Source organism: Anabrus simplex, chromosome 2, assembly GCF_040414725.1.
Source record: "Anabrus simplex isolate iqAnaSimp1 chromosome 2, ASM4041472v1, whole genome shotgun sequence".
NCBI lineage: Eukaryota > Metazoa > Arthropoda > Insecta > Orthoptera > Tettigoniidae > Anabrus > Anabrus simplex.
The window spans coordinates 849,234,135-849,258,156 of NC_090266.1; the positions used below are offsets into that span (position 1 = coordinate 849,234,135).

At 40.4% G+C, this 24,022-nt stretch overlaps 1 protein-coding gene across 1 annotated transcript in view; it reads right to left on the reverse strand.

Annotated features, from left to right (window-relative positions):
- Positions 1 to 362: 362 nt before the first annotated feature.
- LOC136863713 (uncharacterized) overlaps positions 363 to 24,022 on the reverse strand; it is a 562,466-nt gene continuing 538,806 nt past the window's right edge. The window contains exon 22 of the mRNA XM_068226053.1: positions 363 to 545. Within this exon, the coding sequence (XP_068082154.1) occupies positions 462 to 545 (84 nt within the window). The 3' untranslated portion in view covers positions 363 to 461. The remainder of the gene's footprint in view (positions 546 to 24,022) is intronic.

Here is a 24,022-nt window from a genome sequence, read left to right on the forward strand (position 1 = left end):
TAGGCCTACGACACGCTGCTCGCCACACAATGCGGGGACAACGCTCTCGAAATCTCTAGAAATTTCTCGCCAGAAATAGTATCTGCGCTAGTCTCGAGAAATCTCGAGACCTCATCTCAGACTGCCCATCACTACTTTTGACTCATATAGTGTTGTAAAAATCTGAATATTCAAGTAAAATCATGAGTACATAAAAGTGGAACAAGGAAATTTTGGCATAAAACTAAGTGGAGATATTTTTTCTGGACCGCACGCAGTGTAAAACACATATAGTGTTAGAGCTTGCAGATAATATTACACAAACTTGTTAAAGAATAAATTTTATTTATAATTTTTGTACTCCATATTTTACATCAAAATTTGCATACAATAAATACAGTCAAGCGTGGCGTGCATTCATTCACCTGTATAAAAAACAAAATATATTCCCTTCTCTCATGAATCTATCAGTCACCAGTCTTTTACAGCTTTAGTGCATCCTCATCATCTTGTAGTCTGAGTATGTCGGACTTGTTCATGAAATAGTAGCTCGGCTGCCGTCCTTTCTGAAATAATTACAAAACACATGCTATGAATGTTATGATTCTGAACACATATATTAAAACAAAAATGTTGGGTACAATTAAAAATGGCTGATCAAATTTGAGAAAGATATTACAATTTCAAGTCTTTGTTTTGAGAGAAATTTCCTTCATCAATACAGATACTTGCATATAGCCAAGCCATAAGGAGGAAGATAAATATTTTAATCATAGACACCACAGCGATAACTAGAGTGGTATCTTTTCATAAGATGGGGTATATTATAGACTGTAGACAGTTTTGGAACCTTTAGTATTATGTGAATTTTCCATTAGCCTACATAATATGTCTATGAGGAAGAGATATTCAGCCCTGGTAATAAGGATGATGGGACAAAAATGAAGTTTGTTTGAGTGTGTTTTCAAACGTCTTTCTCATCCTTTAGTTTAATCAAAGTTGAAACTTCTTAAAACTAAATACTTTTCTTATGAAACTTTTCTGATGATGCTTTGGACATAAATTTAACAGCATAGCATTCATTTGAACTTTTCTCCTGGGACCTTCCTGTTTGCTGGTGTGAAATAAGGGTTGCTGGGAACTACGTATTAATTCAATGTAGGCTTGTCTGGCCAAGGGAAACCTTGCTACGGTTGTGGGGTAGACTATACAGCCAGCAACTCAGCGCCGAGTGTTGGGCAGTGGGGAATAACCTGGCACCCTGTGGATGGAACAAATCCAAGTGGATCCCAAATGGAGGAAGTGCCATTTAAATCCATATAAGAACGCCTGTTTTTCAGGTGAAAAGCAGCTTTCAACAGCACCTGTTCTCCAGGTGAGGAACGGCTGAAAATAATACCTGGAAGAAGGCAGTAATTCTTCCAGTACTGAGAATATGGGTACAGGAAATGATTCCTGCAGAGGTCCATCTTCACAGAACTATGAATACGGCTCTAGTATTGCGAATTAGAAAGCAAGGAGAAACTGGCACACTAGATTACTCAACAAAAACAATCATGGCGATACAAAGTAAAGCAAAGGCCCCTAGTCTGTGAGTATAATAGTGGACAAGAAAATAAAGAAATCTCTTATCAAATTCGTCCAATACTCTGACTGATCAATGCTACTATGATTAAAAGCAGTGCCAAGAAACATAAATTACATTTAAATATATGCCCAACAGCTAACAAATCTGAAACTGAGAATGACAGATTTTATGCGGAAGTAAAGATCTACGGTCATTCACAAGCAGGCATGAAATTATGATCATGGGTGATTTTAATGCTAAAGTTGGTAAAGGGGGATTTGAAGATGTAGGGAAAATGGTCTGAAATGAAAGGGGAGATTTGTTAGTAGCATTTCGCCAAGGAGAATATGATGATCTCAAATACATGGTTTCAGCTTACTCCCAGGGGGCTATACACTTGGAAACCGCCTCAAGATGCTCTAAATCATCCAGTTAAAAACCAGACTGACTATATTAGATCTTCCGTGGCTCAGGTGGCAGCGCACCGGCCTCTCACCGCTGGATACCGTGGTTCAAATCCCGTTCACTCCATGTGAGATTTGTGCTGGACAAAGCGGAGGCGGGACAGGTTTTTCTCCGGGCACTCCGGTTTTCCCTATTATCTTTCATTCCAGCAACACTCTCCACTGTCATTTCATTGCATCTGTCAGTCATTAATCATTGCCCCAGAGGAGTGCGACAGGCCTCGGCAGCCGGCACAATTCATATCCTCGCCGCAAATTCGGGGCTTCATTCGTCCCATCCCTGATCCGGTCATTGACTAAAAAACAAGTTGTAGGTTTCACTGACTATATTCTTGTTGATATTTTTTTTTGCTACGGGCTTTACGTCGCACCGACACAGATATGTCTTATGGCGACGATGGGATAGGATAGAACTAGGAATTGGTAGGAAGCGGCCGTGACCTTAATTAAGGTACAGCCCCAGCATTTGCCTGGTGTGAAAATGGGAAACCACGGAAAACCATCTTCAGGGATGGCGACAGTGGGATTCGAACCCACAATCTCCCGGATGCTAGCTTACAGCCGCGCGCCTCTACGCGCACGGCCAACTCGCCCGGCCTTGTTGATAAAAAATGTGGTGAAAACCTATTCCAGAGCCCCCTTGCCAGTTGGTGGGCACGGTATAATACACCTATGGTATCCCCTGCCTGTTGTAAAAGGTGACTAGGAGGGTACCCAGAGGCTTTTACCCTGGAAGCGTGGATTGGTGACCATGGGTCCCCTAGGTGAGTCTGGGATTGCTTCCACTTACTTGTGTCAGGCTCCTCGCCTTCATACTTCCTATCTGACCTCCGTTGGTCAACTCTTATTCTCTTCTAACTCTGACAGCAGTAGACCTACAGAGTTTTTCATTTTCACGTTCTTCATGGCCATTCCCTTTTCTTTTGCCGATACCTTTATTCTTCCAAGTGTCAAACCTCTTCCATTTTTCCTGTGATTAGTGTTATAAGAGTATGGTTGCCCAGTTATATTTACTCCTAAAACAATAATCACCACCACCAACCTGTTATTGGCACAGTATTCCTGCCGACTGATAAGAGGAAAGTTCAGATGGTCATAACATTATTTAAACTAGGTATAGCAGCCAGGCCAGATGATACCCATCCTGAAATCCTAAAGGTGACAGGAAAGTAAGGAAAATGAAAACCTGCAACCTGTTTTTCAGTCAATGACCGGGTCAGGGATGGGATGAATGAAGCCCCCAACTTGCGGTGAGGATAGGAATTGTGTCGACTGCCGAGGCCTGTCGCACTCCTCTTGGGCAATGATTAGGCTAATGCCTGACAGATGAAATGAAATGATAGTGGAGAGTGTTGCTGGAATAAAAGATGACAGGAAAAACCGGAGTACCCTGAGAAAAACCTGTCCTGCCTCCGCTTTGTCCAGCACAAATCTCACATGGAGTGACCGGGATTTGAACCACTGTATACAGCAGTGAGAGGCCGGCGTGCTGCCGCCTGACCCACGGAGGCTTCTAAGGAAAGTAAAAACAGGCCAAAATGAGTAACAGTGAAAGACCAGGAGAAAAGGGGAGAAAGCAATAGTACACTCTAACAGATAGAGGTAAGCAAGAAAGAAAAGAATTTTATCTATCTAGTAAAGAAGATATCAAAGATTTTTGGAAACAGCTCAGAGGTGGACTGAGTATCACACAGTCTCACACTGGGGAACTGAGAAATGATTTGCCTAAGAAGAGCGGGTTAACGGAGGAATTCTTGAACCTGATGAACTTACAACGTAAGTTTAAAAATGTAGACTAGATGAAGTACAGTGAAATCAGGAAAACCATAAGAAAGAAGATGGAAGCAAAAGAAGCATGGGTGGATGAAGGATGACAAGAAATTTTAGACCTACCTAAGAAACATGATATATTCAATTTACAGTACATGAAATAATTAAAGAGGTTATGGGTAATTTTAGAACTCGCCCACAAGCCCGGCTCTTAGATCAAGTGAACAACCTGATATCCAGCTGGAAAGAAATGGTGGAAGAATGGATCAGTTACGTCCAGAACCTATAATTGGAACTGGCACTGTTATATAATGACTAACAATGTTAGACTACAGACTACAAATCCTGGTCGGTGTAAACCAGGTATAGTAGCCAGGCCAGATGATACCCATCCTGAAATAGTAAAGATAACTAATAAACACAATATCAACTTACTGGTGAACTTATAAAACAGTATTATAACGTGTTGGTGGAGTAGATCAATAAGCACAAAAACTGGTAGTTTTCCTAAAATATATTAACTGTCTACTATAGCTTCTTACACAACTATACACAGGCACACCAGGACCACAACTTACATAGCACAGTATAAAAATTTACACAGTTCATGTTCCCTCTATGTCCTTGATGTTCAGTCACACTGATTCACACGCAGTCTTCCACGACTGACACTTATAGTCCAGACAGAAAGGAAACTCCTCCAGAGTCCTCTCGAAAGCAAATACTCTGGTTGTGCCATCTAGATCCTTCTCACAAAGCTGGTGACCTCCAATGAGGTAATAGGGTAATGGAGAGACAGCAATGGTGGAAGTGCTGTCCAATGCCTGCCCGGCTCTCTCCTGATAGGTTCGCTGTGCGGCTAGTAGCGAGGCCCTAACACAGTGACGTCACTCAGATCCAGTTGGCTGCTCCTCCCTGTGACTTACGATTGGTTGGCGAACCTGCCACATTGCCCCCTCCTTAGAGCAAGTCGTCTCGACTTTCTCCATGATTGGGTGGCTATCGCTTCTCCATGGGGGATCTGCTGGTTCTGGTGGACGATGTCCTCATTCCGGGTGACAACAATGTATAGGTCCTTGGACGGTGGGTGAAGCTCCGGTTTCTTTCCCCTCGTCCATACCTCTTTCTACTACCAGGGCCTATATGCCTTCACAGTCCACTGGCGTGATACACATGACTGGCCCACACGTCTCAGGCTTGGCTCTGCTAGGTTTCCTCTTATTCCATGTTGTCAAACTCGGTGTTCATACTGGCACCTAGCTTCATGCTGGGACAAGCGTCCTGGTCAGGTGGCATTCTCATTGGTTGGTTGTCGATTTGGACTCGATTGGCACGCCGTCTCGTAGTGGGGGTCCCTCCAGCCCTGCCATCACCATCTCTTCCTCCCTCAGGGCCATTGTCAGAGCCCACTTCTGGTTCTCCTCCCCGCCAAGCACCATCCCCGGATGGATCTCAATGCCACAGATTTTACTGAAGGTATCAGCCGGCCCACACTGAGTGTGATTGCAGGGTGGCCCGTTGCTGGTCGCTCGATTTCGGCAGTGAACTCCCATGGTGTTCCATCAGCGCGCTGATTTTCCTCATGTAACTAGAGACGGTAAGCAGCTTTCAGCTGGTGGTTACTGCAGCGTCCGTCGAATACCCCCACAACTTTCTCGTAGGTAGAACACTGGCTGGGGGCTGCGTAGTACCACAGTCTTCTGTCCACGTAGTCCGGCGATCACATGTTCTACTCCCTCCCCTGACGTCCATCTGTTGCCCATGCAGATGGTCTCGAACTGGATCCGGCATGCTCCCCAGGTAAAGATAATTTGGGATTTCCACCTTTACGATGGTGGAGCTACCATCACTGCTGGTGGGCTCTATTCGGGTCTCCACGGCCATCGTCCTTTCACACAGGGCACTCAACTTCTGCCTTTGGGTTTTGGACTCTGGTCACCACAACCTCGAGCATTACTTCAGACAGCTTCTCATCCTGCACGACGTCATTCCTCAACTCGGTCTCCAGAGAGCATACCTCGTGCTCGAACTTCAACAGGCTGCCCTTCAGTTTACTTAAATCTGCCTTCAATTCGCTCTTTTCAGTTCTAGTTCACTATCAAGTCGGTCCTGACTAGATTTAAGTTTAAGTTTCAGCTCACAAATAAGTTGCTCCCGGTTAGATTTGAGTTCGCCTGTGATCTCACATCTGAGTTGGTCATCTGTCTGTCTGTTAGGTCAACAGCCCAGCGGCTGGTTGGATCCCCGAATAGCATCACCAAAGGCTATGCAGTTATAGAGAAACCACAAAACTAATGGCAGTACCAAAATGAGGCATACTAGGCAAGTGAGGAGTGAGTTAGTTTGCCATTGCTTTCGTCACTGGGCCAGACAGTGCTATCGTAGCACAACTAACCCTATGAGAAACACCTTTCATGACGCTCAGACACACTGGTTGTGCTCTGAATGTCATTAATCAGCACCACTGATACCCCAGCAGGTTCCACATTGTCACAGCCATGGATGAGACTGGGACTCCAGTGGAAGCTACACTTTGCTCTGGCCTGTGCCAAGAGATGGATGCAAAAGTACTGTATCCATCAAGAAATGACAGCAGGCAGTGAGTTGGTCATAGCTTGATTTAATTTCACCTTTAACTTCCTTAAATTAATATTGGTTAGATTTTAGTTGGGTCCTAACTTCCCTGGTAAGTTTGAAAACCTTACTGAGAAGAGCCTGGATGTTTTTGCCCTCCATTTTGTTACTCACTAAATATTTCTATGAGCTATGAAACTACTACCACCAGTCTCTCTCAATTTCTGACGCCAGTTGTAATATACAAGTTTATCCCACTAGTGCATCCCACTTCTGACTCCAGTGGCACAAAGTTTATAAATAAGCTAATTAGCAAACATGAAAATAAGCCCATAACCACTTTGACAAGAGGGTCAAAAACTAAAGAGTAATATGCCACTCTCAGGTTTATTATTGATTATATATATATAAAAACATGTCCTGACTGACTGATTCATCACCACCGAGCCAAAACTACTGAACATAAAGAAATGAAATTTTGAGGAAACATTTATATTACATTGTAGGTGCTCACTAAGGAAGGGTTTTTGGATATTCCATTGCTAAGGGGGTAAAAAGGGGGTGATTTTTAAAATGAGCGTGTCTATATCTCGAAATTAACAGTTTAAAGACGTGAAAATTGTTATTTGGAATCTTCTTTAAAAATAAGCAAACATTTTTTTTTTTCGTTAAATCCTCTTAAGGGGCATGCAAAAAGGTGAAACAGTGGTTGAGTATCTTTTATTTGGATACTCATATCTCAAAAACTGAAGACGTTACAATCTTGAAAATTGGTATTTGAGATCTTCTTTAGAAATAAAGAAACACATTCTTTTGAAAATCTTCTCAAGAGGGAGAAAACATGAGTCACAAACGGGGTGAATTTTTAAAATGAGTACATTTACGATATATCTCAAAAACGTAACATGTTACAGTCGTGAAAACTGGTATTTGGAATCTCCTGTAAAAGTAAAGGAACACGCATAATTCGTTTTCTGAAAATCCACTTAAGGGGAAGTGTTATAGGGGGGAGGGGGGTGATTTTTTAAAATGAGCAATCTGTAGTATATCTCAAGAAATTAACATATTACAGAAGTGAAAATTGGTATTTTAAATCTCTTTTAAAAATAAAGCAACACATATTTCTTGTTTTCGGAAAAGAACACATGGGTCGGGGAGGGGGGTAAAATGACTGGAAAAGGGTTGAATAATTTTTATTAGGATGCTGATATCTCCAAAACTGAAGATATTACAGACGTGAAAATTGGTATTTGGAATCTCTTTTGAAAATAGAGAAACATATTTTTTGTTTTCAGAAAAACACTTAAGGGAGTTAAAATGACTGAAAAAGGGGTTGTATTATTTTTATTAGGATAATGGTATCCCAAAACAGAAAATATAACAGACATGAAAATTGTTATTGGGAATCTCCTTTAAAAATAAAGAACCGCGTATTTTTGTGTTTTTGGACAATCCGATGAATAGGGGGTGAACAGGAGTGACAAACGGGTTGAATTTAAAAAAAGAATATATCTGCAAATTACCTCAGACAGGAAACATATTACAGATTTGAAAACTGGTATCTGGAATTTCCTATAAAAGTGAAGAAACATAATTTTTTTTCGGAAAATCCACTTAAGGGGAACTGAAAAATGGGTGAATTTTTATCATTAGCATATCTACAGTATATCTAAAAAACTTAACAAGTTGCAGATGTGGAAATTGGTATTTGGAATCACCTTTAAAAATAAGAAAACACGCATTCTTTTGTTTTCGTAAAAACCCTTAACGGGGGGTTAAAAAACTGAAAAATTAGTTCAATTACTTGCGTGAGGATGTATATATAGTGGACGCCGTTTATTGTAATCACGGATAATGTTATCAACCGTATTATATAATCACTTTTATGAAGTCCCGTACGGACAAATACTAAAATATTGAAAAATCTTACGTTTATTGTGATCACGAATTCGGTTTATGTTATCATATTTGTTTTCAAGGATTTCGTTCTCAAGTATGCGAGTATTATCGCGCCTTGCCTGAACACACTTTCTTCTTCAAATATGACAGTGCTAAAGGCTGTAAAACCTCCAAGGAACGAGTAAGAGTTTTATGTTGTGCGAGTATGTCTGGTGAAAAGTGTCGCCGGTGGTGAGTTCATAAAGTCGTTGGAATCATTTAATTTGTCATGAAACCGTCATTGAAATCAACTAAGGAACTGACATTTTTTGAAGAATTCAATTAAATATTTTTTTGTTGCTCTAAATTTATGTAAATTTTTATGTGTTTTATTTGTTGTGAAATTTTGTGGATTTAAAGAATTTCAGGACTCACAGAAGGGACAATTATATTTAGTGTTAAGAAAAAGAGACAGTGATTTTGTGGTACTGAAGACCTCCAGTAGTGTACGTGTTGTAACCCATTTTTCTATCACCCTGTAGTTGCCACGTGGAGGCTTCGATCAAAAAACGCTCAGTTTCGCAATCGAAACCTCTAGAATATATTTCCCACATTACCATATATGGTGCTGTAATGTGATTGGCGAAAAGCTTCCCTGATTGGCGTTTTGAGTATTTCTCAATTTCCGGCCTTTGGCTACTCGGTAGTACCAAGGCTCTGTTCAGCGTCTTTGGTTTTCGTACGTCTTAACGATCGGACGCGCCTTGTAAGTTGGTCCGCTCAGCGGCTCCAGTCATCCCGGGGTAAGCATGTTTAGTTTTCTCAAATGTTAAATCAATATGTAAATTCATTTGTTCGGAGTTTACCTTAGACCTTGGCTTTCGCCGTTTTGGTTTTGTAATGCCTTAGTTCGTCAGCTAGGCATATCCTTTGTTTTGGAGGCAATTCTTTTTATTAACCTTTTGTGTAAATGTAAATTTTAATTTTTCCATTCGGGTTGCCTCCCGTAATACAGCGTCAATTTAGTGTACACCTGTTGAGCTATATGTCCCTCACTGATGTGCATTAGGAGAGGACTGCACCTCTAAAGGCCTCTGCGCTAAATTTAAATTTCCTTCGTTTTCTTTCTCTGTAAACTCTTTTCGATTTGCCTTGTAAGATGGTTGTAATTATGTCATATTCCCTGTTAAATTTTCCTTGTAAATTTCATCGTCGAAGTTATGCTGACCTATTTAAATGTAATTGTGATATTGTGTAGATATTTAATTTTCTGAAGAACCACCGATAGGAACCTCGTGGTTCGATTTAACCTTTTTCTTAATTGATAATGTTAACCTTTTAATTGGTCTTTTATACCTTGTTAAAATTCTTTATTGTGAGTAAAGAAGACTAAAGGGTTAATGCTCTCGTTTCTTTCCCTACAACGTCACGTAAGATCTCTTCCACTGTAGGGTTTCCCGGCCTGCTTCCCATACATCCTTTCACTAGTTGTCATCTTGGTAACCCTGCAAGCCTCTGAGAATTTACTAAACGTCGCCACAATCCTCGATTTGCAACTAGTTTTGTGGCCTCATTTAGTTCTATACCTCTTAAATCGTTAGAAACCGAGTCTAACCATCGTTGTCTTGGTCTTCCTCTACTTCTCTTACCCTCCATAATAGAGTCCATTATTCTCCTAGGTAATCTATTCTCCTCCATTCGCCTCACATGACCCCACCACCGAACCCGGTTTATGAGTACAGCTTCATCCATCGAGTTCATTCCTAAATTAGCCTTTATCTCCTCATTCCGAGTACCCTCCTGTCATTGTTCCCACTTGTTTGTACCAGCAATCATTCTTGCTACTTTCATGTGTGTTACTTCTAACTTATGAATAAGATATCCTGAGACCACCCAGCTTTCGCTCCCGTAAAGCAAAGTTGGTCTGAAAACAGACCGATGTAAAGATAGTTTCGTCTGGGAGCTGACTTCCTTCTTACAGAATACTGCTGATCGCAACTGCGAGCTCACTGCATTAGCTTTACTACAACTTGATTCAATCTCACTTACTATATTACCATCCTGGGAGAACACACAACCTAAATACTTGAAATTATCGACCTGTTCTAGCTTTGTATCACCAATCTGACATTCAATTCTGTTGAATTTCTTACCTACTGACATCAATTTAGTCTTCGAGAGGCTAATTTTCATACAATACTCATTGCACCTATTTTCAAGTTCCAAGATATTAGACTGCAAGCTTTCGGCACAGTCTGCCATTAAGACCAAGCCGTCAGCACAGGCCAAACTGCTTACTACATTTCCACCTAACTGAATCCCTCCCTGTCATTTTATACCTTTCAGCAGATGATCCATGTAAACTACGAACAGCAAAGGTGAAAGATTACAGTCTTGTCTAATCCCTGTAAGTACCCTGAACCAAAAACTCATTCTACCATCAATTCTCACTGAAGCCCAATTGTCAACATAAATGCCTTTGATTGATTTTAATAATCTACCTTTAATTCCATTGTCCCCCAGTATAGTGAACATCTTTTCCCTCGGTACCCTGTCATATGCTTTTTCTAGATCCACGAAACATAAACACAACTGCCTATTCCTCTCGTAGCATTTTTCAGTTACCTGGCGCATACTGAAAATCTGATCCTGACAGCCTCTCTGTGGGCTGAAACCACACTGGTTTTCATCCAACTTCCTCTCAACGATTGATCGCACCCTCCCTTCCAAGATGCCAGTGAATACTTTGCCTGGTATACTAATCAATGAGATACCTCGATAGTTGTTGAAATCCTTCCTGTTCCCTTGCTTATAGATAGGTGCAATTACTGCTTTTGTCCAATCTGAAGGTACCTTACCAACACTCCACGCTAATTTTACTACTCTATGAAGCCATTTCATCCCTGCCTTCCCACTATACTTCACCATTTCAGGTCTAATTTCATCTATTCCTGCTGCCTTATGACAATGGAGATTTTTTACCATCCTTTTCACTTCCTCAAGCATAATTTCACCAACATCATTTTCCTCCTCCCCATGAGCTTGGCTGTTTGCAACACCACCAGGATGATTTCCTTTTACATTGAGAAGATGTTCAAAATATTCCCTCCACCTCTCCAGTGATTTCCTGGGATCTATTATGAGTTCACCTGAATTACTCAAAACACTGTTCATTTCCTTTTTCTCTCCCTTCCTAAGATTCATTATTACTGTCCAGAAATGTTTCCCTGCTGCTTGACCTAGCCTTTCCAGGTTATTACCAAAATCTTCCCATGACATCTTTTTGGATTCAACAACTATTTGTTTCGCTCTGTTTCTTTCATTACGTACAAATCCCCGTCTGCCTCGGCCCTTGTTTGGAGCCATTTCTGATAAGCCTTCTTTTTACGTTTACAGGCTGCTTTCACTTCATCATTCCACCAAGATGTTCGCCTTTTCGCATCTTTACCCACAGTTGTTCCTAGGCATTCCCTTGCTGTTTCTACTACAGCATCCCTGTATGCCACCCGTTCACTTTCTATATCCTGAACCTGCTTACTGTCTACTGTTCGAAACTTCTCACTAATCATATCCATGTACTTCTGTCTAATTTCCTCGTCCTGGAGATTTTCTACCGTTATTCGTTTGCAGACAGATTTCACTTTCTCTACCCTAGGCCTAGAGATACTTAGTTCACTACTTGTTTTATATTTAACTTATATTATGTGTACATTTCTGTAAAAGGGGGGGTGGTTACAAAATGAAAAGACTGCTAGTGATTGGGAAAAGTAAGAACCCACGTTGCATTCAAGTCATCAATAAGTTTCCAGTGGTCTATCATTCCACCTCTAATGCATGGATGACTGCCCTGATTTTCAAAGAATGGCTACTGAAGTGGGATAATAGGCTGAGCCGTAAAATATTTTTGCTGGTTGGCAACTGTGCAGCACACATTGTGAATTGTGAGCTCAAGAACATCAATGTGGTTTTCTTACCGGCGAATATGACTTCATTAATTCAACCATGCGATCAAGGAATCATTTGCACCATGAAAGCGTATTATGGCGATGAAATGAGCACAAGAATCTTAGAAAACACAGGACTCACATAAAACTAGTACTAATGCCTTTGCCAAGACAACCAGCCTTTTCGATGCCCTGCATCTTCTAGCCATGTCATGGGATAATGTCTGAGCACATACAATAAGGAACTGTTTTCGGTATGGGGGAATTGTAAAAGAATTACCAAAGTAGACGAGGATGTTGAACTTTGTCCAACAGGCTTAACGGAAGATGAATTTCAGGAATGAATTAACAATGATGAGGGCATCATTACTGATGCAAAATAGACAAAGACGACATTTATGTGAGGCAGTTATATCCGCAGAATTAGATATGAGAGGTGAAGAACACGGACCAGAAGATAGCGATGCTGATGATGACGATGTTGCTGAAACTTCCCGAACAACAACGAATGCTGAAATGCGACAGGCGCTAGATATTAACAGACTTTTGAGAGACAACCAGAAGCAAACAGCAATTAGAGACTTACATAGCTGAAAACAGTTAACAGTATTGCAGTGTTGTGTGCCGGTATCTGTTTCATTGTAGTGCATGCAGGTTATGAATAAATACCGTACAGTAGTCTACCTATCAATTTTTATATTTCGGCCACTGTTATCAGCCCACTGGCGTAGCCAAGGGGAGTTGCAGTGGGGCCCCCTCCCCCAAATGTTTCCTGAAACTAGAGCGAGGATCAGCCGTTGTTTTATGTACGGTACGAACAACTTAAAAACTTACGCCGAAATGTTAAATTAACGTAGCGGCAAAGAATCTACTAGCAAGGCTCAATAGGATCATACCAAATTCTTCATATTTGTACTGCTTGAATGAAAGGAAAACACTTAGGAGTGTGATGCGCGGGGATATTTCCCTGTAGATGCCTCAGTATTGGGAATGTAATCGTGTGTTGACAAATGTCAAGACATGAGGAAAGGAGCAATCAGCAAGGAATTACTCATTAGGGGGGCCGGAACGTGATCACCGAGATATCGGGGGCCACGGCCAGAGAAAGTTGCAAGCTTACAACATCGTGGCCCGGTTTCATCAACACATGTGAGTACTTAACAAGGTGTTAAATCACTTTGACATACGATTTAAGAAAATTTGTGTTTCATCAAGAACTGTTAACATTAAGAAATGTTAAACTGCGTATTAAAGTTAACATCAGCCATTTCCAATGTTAAATGGCTAACATTAGCATTTAGCAACCTGTTCCAAAATGGCTGCTGTGAATCTCGCTTTCGATGAGGAATTGCTCTATTTAGATCTTTTACAAAACAATCCTGATCGAAGTAGTTCAGCGACGAAATGACTTTGAAAATTTGACGGATGCGGAATTTCTTCATGGATACAGGTTATCGAAAATAGTCCTTACTAAGGTTGTTGACGAAATTCAAGTGAGGTTGGGATATCCTACGAAGAGAAACTTACCTCTTTCTCCAATGTTGCAGGTACTGATAATATTACGATTTTTTGTACTGGTTATTTTCACATAATGGTCGGAGACAATGCTGGAAATTCTAAAGCCATTATTAGTAGAGTTGTTTGTCGAGTGTCTTCAGCAATAGCATCCATGAGAAGGAGGTATATAACATTCCCTTCAGTAGAAGAGCGTCAGCAAATTATCCGCGACTTCTATCAAATAAGCCGTTTTCCTGGTGTTTGTTCTAGGTGCAATAGATTGCACACATGTAAGAATCCAATCACCTGGAGGCAATTGGGCCGAAATATATCGTAATCGGAAGAGATATTTCTCTCTTAATGTTATTGTTCAGGTGATTAGTGAGCCTAACCTCCAAATCAAGGATATACTTGCTAAGTGGTCTGATTCTGCACACGACAATACAGTATTTAAGAACTCCCATATCGGAGCACAGTTTGAAGTGGGACAATTAAATAAGTGATTTTTTTAGGCGACAGTGCATACCCGATAAAAAAGTATCATTTAACCCCTTTGAAACCTTCGCGGACTGTCTCCCACGCCTCGTCCTTTTCTTTTATCGTCAAGCCAGCTGTGTGCTTGCACTCAACAACCTATATATATTTACTAACTAATTCAATTAACAACTCTTTTTCGAAGGAGGAAAAAATAGAACTACGATTCCGTTTCACTTCACGCGCCATATTTTACAGCTGTACTCAAACAAAAGCGCATCGGAGCGCGCTGTAAAACAGCATGTTTGTACCACTGCCTCCTTGATTCGCACCAGTTCGCAATATTGGGAGAGTTAACAGTCGATTAGTTAACATTTCACAAGAAAAGTTTGATAAAACGCAATAAACCTAACAAGATGTTAAATTTCTAACTCCGTATTAACTAACTACTTGTTAGTATATATTTAACATGTGTTGATGAAAATGGGCCCGTGTCAGCTTTTGCACATCGGTTCCCGGAAACAACAATGTCCTAGGGATCCTCGGGTTGTACCGTGGTTGAGAGATGTGCTGTGTTTAAGTGGCAGCATTGGGAAGACTGTGACAGGATTGTGAGCTGCACTTATTTCCTCATTTTGTTCCATATAAGTAACTTTCTTCGAAGAAGGACCATTATTTCACTGAGAAGGCAAAACTATGTGCATCCTTATTAAGCTACGAAAACGATTTTTTTAAAATTCTAATAGTAGCAAGATAATCGCGGATGCGTGCCTAAGTTCGATAGGTAGGCCTATGTATTTTGTCAAATGCTCGGGAACTGACTGGAACCTCAAATGGCAACATCAAAACTATTTTGTAATTGGCGGACATGATAACTCAGTTCCAATGGTTCCATCTTCTAATTAGGACGGCCCAGGCTTGAATAGCAGTCTATGCATGAAACATTTTGAAAATGCGAAGTCACGTTCTATTGATACGGATTCTACTTAAAACATCAGATCCCCCCCCCCCCCCTACCTTTCTTTATACGTTTGAGCCATAACCGCATCATTTATGGTGGTGTATTTTGAGTATCCAACCATTCTTCGGGCTTACCTTGTACATTAAATGGTGAGTGGAAGCAGTGGCATACCCACAAAATCGTTTCAGGCCAGTAGCACGGATACAACTTTTCCTTGGAAGGGGTTGTGAAAAGATTTTTGTAATTTTTATTTAGAAATTGCTTTACGTCGCACCGTAAGTCTTATGGCGACGATGGGAAAGGAAAGGGCTAAGAGTAGGAAGGAAGCGGCCGTGGCCTTAATTAAGGTACAGCCCCAGCATTTTCGCGCTGTGAAAATGGGAAACCACGGAAAACCATCTTTAGGGCTGCCGACAGTGGGGTTTGAATCCACTATCTCCCGGATGCAAGCACACAGCTGTGCGCCCATAACCGCGCGGCCAACTCAACCGTTGGATATGAAAAGAAAGCCGGTCCTACCGAGTGCTCTGACGGATCGTCAGTAGATATTGATGGTTTTGTTTGTTACCATGTACAATCATAGCTTCTGTACTCTTAACATAAACCGCCTGCATTATTGAAACTGTTCGTAAAATTGGTAATATCGTTCTTCGGTTGTGAGGAAGTAGAATCTTCATTTAATTTATCTTCTTATAAAAAGGAACCACTTTGATACTACACCCCGTGAAGGTGACTACCTTCCAGGTCATAGATATTTCGATTACGGGAGATTCAAGGCCAACTCTACTGCATCCAAAACAAGGCTGTATCTTCCCCATCCCATACCTATCTTAACTCTGTCAGTGCCGGAAATCGAATGCAGGATGCCTTAAGTCTAATTCTAAAATAAAGAGACCTAAGAATAACCAGCCGTCCCCGCGGTGTAGGGTTAGCGTGCCTGCATCTTACCGGAGGCCCCGGGTTTGATTCCCGGCCAGGTCAGGGATTTTTATGTGGATCTGAGGGCTGGTTCGAGATACACTCAGCCCACGTGTTTATAATCGAGGAGCTATCTGACGGTGAGATGGCGACCTCGGTCTAGAAAGCCAAGAATAACGGCGGAGAGGATTCGTCGTGCTGACCACACGACACCTCGTAATCTGCAGGCCTCCGGGTTGAACGGCGGTCGCTTGGTAGGCGATGGCCCTTCGGGGCTGTTACGCCATGGAATTTGGTTTGAAAAAGTGAACAGAGAAGGAAGCGACACCCCTGCAAGGCTCTTTAGCTTCCAGCTAGTTCTTCTGTCCGGCCTCGTGCATTTAGGACAGTTGGAAAACGTACGCCGTAATAAATGCTCCTAATAAAACCTTTGTAAAAATACTAAGTGCATCTATTTATAACAATGATCACAAACGCCTCCTTTTCATGTGACTCAGTTGGTTGAGTCACTGTCCTTCTGAGTCCGAGTTCGCAGGTTCAAGTTCCGTCTTGGACCGGTGGCCCTTAAAACGGTGTTGAAATGTCAAACAGCTCCGTGTCGTTGGTTTTTGGCACGTTAATAAAATAATAATATGAATATTAGCGTCACAAAACTGTAACTGTATACTACGTACCGTACTATATTCTCTATCCCAGGCTTGCGAGGGAAAGTAATTAACAATTTGATTTACGTCGCACCGACACAGATAGGTCTTATGGCGACGGTGGGATAGGAAAGGCTTAGGAGTGGGAAGGAAGTAGCCGTGGCCTTAATAATTAAGGTACAGCCCCAGCATTTTCTTCGTGTGAAAATGGGAAACCAAGGGAAACCATTTTCAGGGCTGCCGACAGTGGGGTTCGAATCCGCTATCTCTCGGATGCAAGCTCACAGCTGCGTGGCCCTAACAGCGAAGGAAACTAATAGGACAAGGTAAACCCTATCTAGCATATGTTGTGACGTGTATCTTTCTTTACCAACTAACAAAATATCTATACCCATACGCTTTGCATTATTTATTTATTTATTTATTTATTTATTTATTTATTTATTTATTTATTTATTTATTTATTTATTTATTTATTAGTGCCTTCTGTACAGTGGCGAAGTTAGGGCTCCAGGCCCCCTCGTACACTTAACCACATACTAATCAGAATCTTAAATAAAATACTGAGATTCTTAAAATTCTTAAAACTACATAAATTAACAGAATTGAAAATAGATTTAAATAAATTACTAACTAAATTAATATTAAAAATAATTAATATTAAAAACTCTTAAAATGACTAATCCTCAGCCACGCACACATTCATACCTCAACCATTCAGTCAGCTGTCCTCTGCAGGTAGTCTCGGCAGGTGACCTTAAATCGTAATTTTAAAAAAGCTAGTTTCTCTGACTTGTGCTGGCAGGGTAATCCATAATCTGGCGTCAGTCACCACAAATGATCTATTAATTTTATTTGTACGGTGCAGTGGAATAGAAAGAATGAATCTAGAAAGTGTATTAAGTTGTGAAATGATGATAAATAGATAAATTTAGAAGAAATATACAGTGGCTGACTTTCAGCTACCACTATAAACACCATCGTTGAAGTGTGTAGCTGCCGACGTTTATCAGACGTCAACCATGAGACAGCCTGATAGTATGGGGTAATATGCACATCGTACCCGATACTGTAAATAAATCGCAGGCAGGAATTCAATGCTCGTTGAAGTTTAAGGGTTTCTTCTCTGGTCATGTCAACTAAAACAACGTCACAATAATCAAGAATAGGGAGAATGAGTGTCTGTATTAGTTTGGCCTGTAGCTCAAATGGAAATACATCCGTCTGCCGTTTAAGAGGGTGAAGAACTCCAAAAATCTTTTTACGTATTTCTTTCCTGTGATCAGACCAATCAACTGTTTCATTCATCATTACGCCGAGATTTTTAACCATTTCACTGTAGGGAATAATGTTATCATTCAGTAGGATAGGCGGGATTTCGACATTGTTTGAGCAGCTCAGTAACTTTCGTGATCCAATTATGATTGCCCGAAGTTTTGTGGAGTTTAGTATAAGAGAGTTTCGGTGTGCATATATATTGAGTCGTCGGAGGTCATTGCTAATATCTTGTCTTGCAGTGTCATATATTTGAAGATCGTCAGCGTAAAGGTGGTGTGTCTTATTTCCTGTCACAGATGGTATGTCATTGATATAAATACAGAAAATTAGGGGCCCTGGAATACTACCCTGTGGGGCAACATTAAATTTCATTTTCCATTTAGAGGCCTTGTCGTTTATTGTTACACGCTGTTGACGGTTACTCAAATTAGAACTTAAAACCTTAAGCACAGCCAGGTCGAAATTTAGCAGTTCCATTTTCTTTATCATAGTCGGAATTATTATAGTGTCAAAGGCGCTACTGAAGTCAAGAAGGATAAGTATAGTGAGCAGTCGTTTGTCCATAGCGTTTCTATTGTCTTCAGTAACCTTCAGAAGTGCTGTTGTGTTACTGTGACCCTTGACCCTTCTTAAATCCAGATTGCAAAGGGTCCAAAAGAGCATTTTTATTTAGGTATTCCAGAACTTGCTCGCATACTAAACGTTCTAAAGCGCAGGGAGTATGGACATAGGACACTAGTCAGAGGGTGATTGTGGGTGTTAACTCTTAGGTACGAGTATAATATTGGCTGTTTTCCAGACAGGAGGGAGTTCCGTATAGTAAACAGTAGTTCAGTATGTGCGTCAGTATGGGCAGGACAGCACCCATAATGTAATGTATAAACCAAACCAAATCCCACAGTACTTAACGCCCTTGAAAGGGCCTTGGCCTGCCCAGTGACCCCTGCTCAGCCCGAAGGCCTGCAGATTACGAGGGGTCGTGTGGTTAGCACGATGCATCCTCTAGGCCGTTATTCTGGGCTTTCGAGTCCGAGGCCACCATCTCACCGTCAGATAGCTCCTCAGTTACGTAGCCTGAGTGGACCTCGAACCAGCCCTCAGGTCGAGAGAAAAATCCCTGACCTGGCCGGGAATCGAACCCGGGGCCTCCGGGCGAGAGGCAGGTACGCTGCCCCTACACCACGGAGCCGGCTGCTATGTATAAAAGTAATAGAAATAGCATCTGCACCTGTAGTCTTTGATTTAATCGAGTACAAAAACCTTTTTAACCTGATTTTCTGTGACACTGTGAAATGTGAATGGTGGATTGGCTGGAGGGGAGGGTGGTGAGTCGGTGCAGTTAATTGGGGTAGGTTGAATATTTATTTTACTAAAGTAATCATTCAGTTCGTCAAGTGGAATGTCAGGAGTTGTCTGTCTCTATTGATGTTTTCCTATTCCCAGAGCTCTAAGTTGGTCCATGTGGGATTAGAATTTAAGTTGTTGGCTAAATTCCGGAAATACATTTTTTATTTCTTATTTTTTATTTAACTGCTTTGTGCGATTTCTTAAGATGCGGTAAGATTCGAAGTCTATGAACCTAGTGTTTGTTTATAATGTCGAAATAACGAGTCACGGTGGGCCATCATTCTCTTGGCTTCATCATCTAGCCATGGACAAGATATGTGTGTGTGTGTGTGTGTGTATTCTTTGCCGCATTATTTGTACAAAATGTCACTTCATTATTGCTTATCACATGACCATTATTATAATAACATTACCGTATTTATTCTAAACCAGAATATTGCATCTTTACTCAAACTGTTTATTCCTGCATTCATTTCACTTGTACTCGGAATATATGAAATGCTGCAGTTATATTGGGATGGGAGTAACAGAGGTAGCCGGGGGGGAGGAAGAAGTTTTGTCCAGGGAGTCCAGACTCCAGACACCCCGGGAGTTTTAACGAATATACTTTTATTAAGCATTTTATATATAATGTATATTAATATTAGCTTCCGGGGTCCTACTCATTGGCTGAATGATCAGTGTTGAGGCCTTCGGTTCAGAGGGTCCCGGGTTCGATTCCCGGCCGGGTCGTGAAGTTTAATCGCGTCTGATTAATTCTTCATGCTCTGGGACTGGGTATTTGTTCCAACACTTTCCTCTTCATATTCAGACAACAAACAACACTACCAACCACCAAAGAAAGACAGAACAGTGATTACATCCATCCATATAGGGTTGGCGTCGGGAAGGACATCCGGCCGTAAAACAGGGTCAAATCCACATATGCGACACAGTTCTCACCCGCGACCCCACAGATGTGGGAGAAGCGGGGGAAGAAGAAGAAGATTACTATTAGCTTCCGGAATCCGCCACTCTTACTTGGATCAAGGACACTCATTTCCTTTTTAGGTATTCTAAACCGCCTAAATTCTGGAAGTTTGGACACCTATCAAAATAAAATTCTGGATGAATGCCCCCCCCCCAAACTGAAATCCTGGCTACGCTACTGTATCAGCCGGTTAATGTTATCAAATTATCTGCGTCCCAGAGTAATCATAATGAGCGGCGTCCACTGTATATATATATATATATATATACTAGCAAGATACCCGTGCTTCGCTACGGTATTATACTGAAATTTATAATTGAATGCTTATTGTTTTAGATATATAATCCGCCGAAATTCGCGATCTGACTCGTTTTCGGCGAGAATCCACCAAAATTCCCGATCTGACTCGTTTTCTATTAGATTACGGCATGTTTCCTCCCATTTTTCAATCTTCCTTTCCAGCAATCGATTTCGTACTTCCCGGGCTAGGCTCAGGTATTCCTCCCGGTCAGTTGGGTCCCTAAATCTTTGCCATATTTTCCTATAATCATTTTTAATATGGATAAAATCCTTCAGGAGAACCGGCGTGGTGTCATATTGGTGCCTTGGCGGCACTAAACCCGCGGCCGGACTGCATTCTTAGTCATTACCAGTCCAGGAGCCGTTTCCAGCGCAGTCCGCACAACTGACGACAGTCCGGAACATTATTATTATTATTATTAATATTATTATTGTTACTATTATGTGTTGCTGTAATGGCTGATGACAGGGAAAACCGGAGTATCCGGAGAAAAACCTGTCCCGCCTCCGTTTTGTCCAGCACGAATGACACATGTAGTGACCGGGATTTGAACCACGGAACCCAGCTGTGAGAGGCCGGCGCGCTGCCGCCTGAGCAACGGAGGATCCTTATAAGTACATTAAGAACAGTAAAATCAATTGGTCTCACCTCCTTCTACACCCCACCACCGTTAAGTTTATTTACCGCCACCCACTCCCCCCCCAAAAAAAATTAAAAGAAGGCTTGTTTCTTTATGTTTAAGGGAGATTCCAAACCCCAATATTAACGTCTATTACCTTCAGTTTTTAGATATAAGTATCCCCATAAGAATAATTTATTTTTTCACTTCATTTCACAATACTCCCCCCCCCCCCCTCACTAAGTGAATATTCCCGCAAAAATTACTTGTTTCTTTAATAGTAAAGGATCGTCTAAATACCAATTATCACGACTCTAACTTCTTCAGTTTTTTATTTATGTGTCCTTATGAAAGGAATTCAACTCCTTTACACTCCCGCCCTCCAAGATGGTTTCCTCCCAAAAACGCGTTTTTCTTTGTTTTTAAAGGAGATCCAAATACGAATTTTCACGTCTGTAACAGCTTTAGTTTTTATTAGATGTATGTATTCTCATACAGTTAAGTCAACTAAATTTTCAATTATTTCACCCCCCCTCCCACTTCATTGGATTTTCCGAGAATACGTGTTCCTTTACTTTTAAAGCAGATTGCAAATATCAAATTTCACGTCTGTAACATCTTCATTTTTGAGATATCAGTAGCTTAATTAAAAGAATTCAATACCATTTTCAGTCACATTTACCCCCCTCCACCCAAGTGGCATTTCCGAAAACTAAAAATACACGTTTCTTTTTGTTTAATAGAGATAAAAAATACCATTTTTAACTTCTGTAACATGCTAAGTTTTTTAGATATACTGTAAAAATTCTCATTTTAAAATTTCTCCCCTTTTGAGTTCCCCTTAAGTGGAGTTTCCAAAAACAAATTACCTATGTTTCTTTACATTTACAGGAGATTCCAAACACCCACTTTTTACGTCTGTAACATTTTACGTTTCCAAGATATTCTGTAGATATAGTCTTTCAAAAAATTCACCCCAATTTGTCACTCCTGTTTAGCCGCCATTAATTGGATTTTCCAAAAATTAAAAAATACGTGTTTCTTTATTTATAAAGGAGATCCCATATACAAATTTTCAGTTCTGTAATATCTTTCGTTTCTGAGATATATGTATCCTCATTAAAGGCATTCAACCCATTTTTCATCCTTTTACACCCCACCTATTGCGATTTACAGCAAACCAAAAAATACGTGTTCCTTTATTTTTAGAGGAGATTCTAACTACCAATTATTACATCTGTAAATTTTTAAGTTCTAAGATGTAGACACACTCATTTTAAAAAATTCACCCCCCCCTTTTCACCCTCCAATATTTGGAATTTTCAAAAACGAAAAAATACGTGTTTCTTTACTTTTAAAGTAGATCCCAAATACCAATTTTCAGGTCTGTAATATCTTCAGGTTCTGAAGTATAAGTAGCCTCATTTAAGGCATTCAACCCATTATTCACCCTTTTACACCCTTCCTATTGGGATTTTCCGAAAACAAAAGAATACGTGTTTCTTTATTTTTAAAAGAGATTCTAAATACCAATTTTTACATCTATAAACTTTAAAAGTTTCGAGATATAGATACACTCATTTTAAAAATCACCCCCTTTTCACCCCCCCCCCATTAATTGGAATTTCCAAGAAAAAAACGTGTTTCTTTATTTTTAAGGAGATCCCAAACACCAATTTTCAGGTCTGTAATATCTTCAGGTTCTGAAATATAAGTAGACTCATGAAAGGCATTGGACAACTTTTTCAAACTTTTCCACCCTTCCTATTAGGATTTTCCGAAAACAAAATACACATGTTTCTTTATTTTTAAAGGAGATTCTAAATACCAATTTTCACATCTATAACCTTTAAAAGTTTTGAGATATAGATACACTCATTTTAAAATATTACCCCCTTTCCCCCCCCTTAATTGGATTTTCCAGAAACAAAAAAAATACGTGTTTCTTTATTTTCAAAGGAGATCCCAAACACCAATTTTCAGGTCTGTAATATCTTCAGTTTCTGGGATATAAGTAGCCTCATTAAAGGCATTTAACCCTTTTTTCACCCCTTTTCACTCCTCCTATTGCGATTTTTCGAAAACGAAAAAATACGTGTTTCTTTATTTTTAATGAACATTCTAAATGCCAATTTTTACATCTGCAAACTTTAAATGTTTGGAGATATAGATTCACTCATTTTAAAAATTCACCCCCCTATTCACCCTCCCATTAATTGGATTTCCCAAAAACAAAAAATACGTGTTTCTTTATTTTTAAAAGAGATCAAAAGTACCAATTTTCTGGTCTGTAATATCTTCAGTTTCTGAGATATAAGTACCGGTATCCTGATTAAAGGCATTCAACCTATTTTTCCCCATTTTCACCCATTTTCACCCCTCCTATTGGGATTTTCTGAAAACAAAAAAATACGTGTTTCCTTATTTTTAAAGACGATTCTAAATACCAATTTTTACATCTGTAAACTTTTAAAGTTTTGAGATATAGAGACACTCATTTTAAAATTTAACCCCCCTTTTCACCCCCTTAGCGAAGGAATATCCAAAAATCCTCTCTTAGCGAGCACCTACATCTTAATATGAACATATCCCCAAAATTTCATTTCTTTATGTCCAGTAGTTTTGGCTCGGCGATGATGAATCAGTCAGTCAGTCAGTCAGTCAGTCAGTCAGTCAGTCAGTCAGGACAAGTTATTTTATATATATAGACTAGCAAGATACCCGTGCTTCGCTACGGTATTATACTGAAATTTATAATTGAATGCTTATTGTTTTAGATATATAATCCGCCGAAATTCGCGATCTGACTCGTTTTCGGCGAGAATCCACCAAAATTC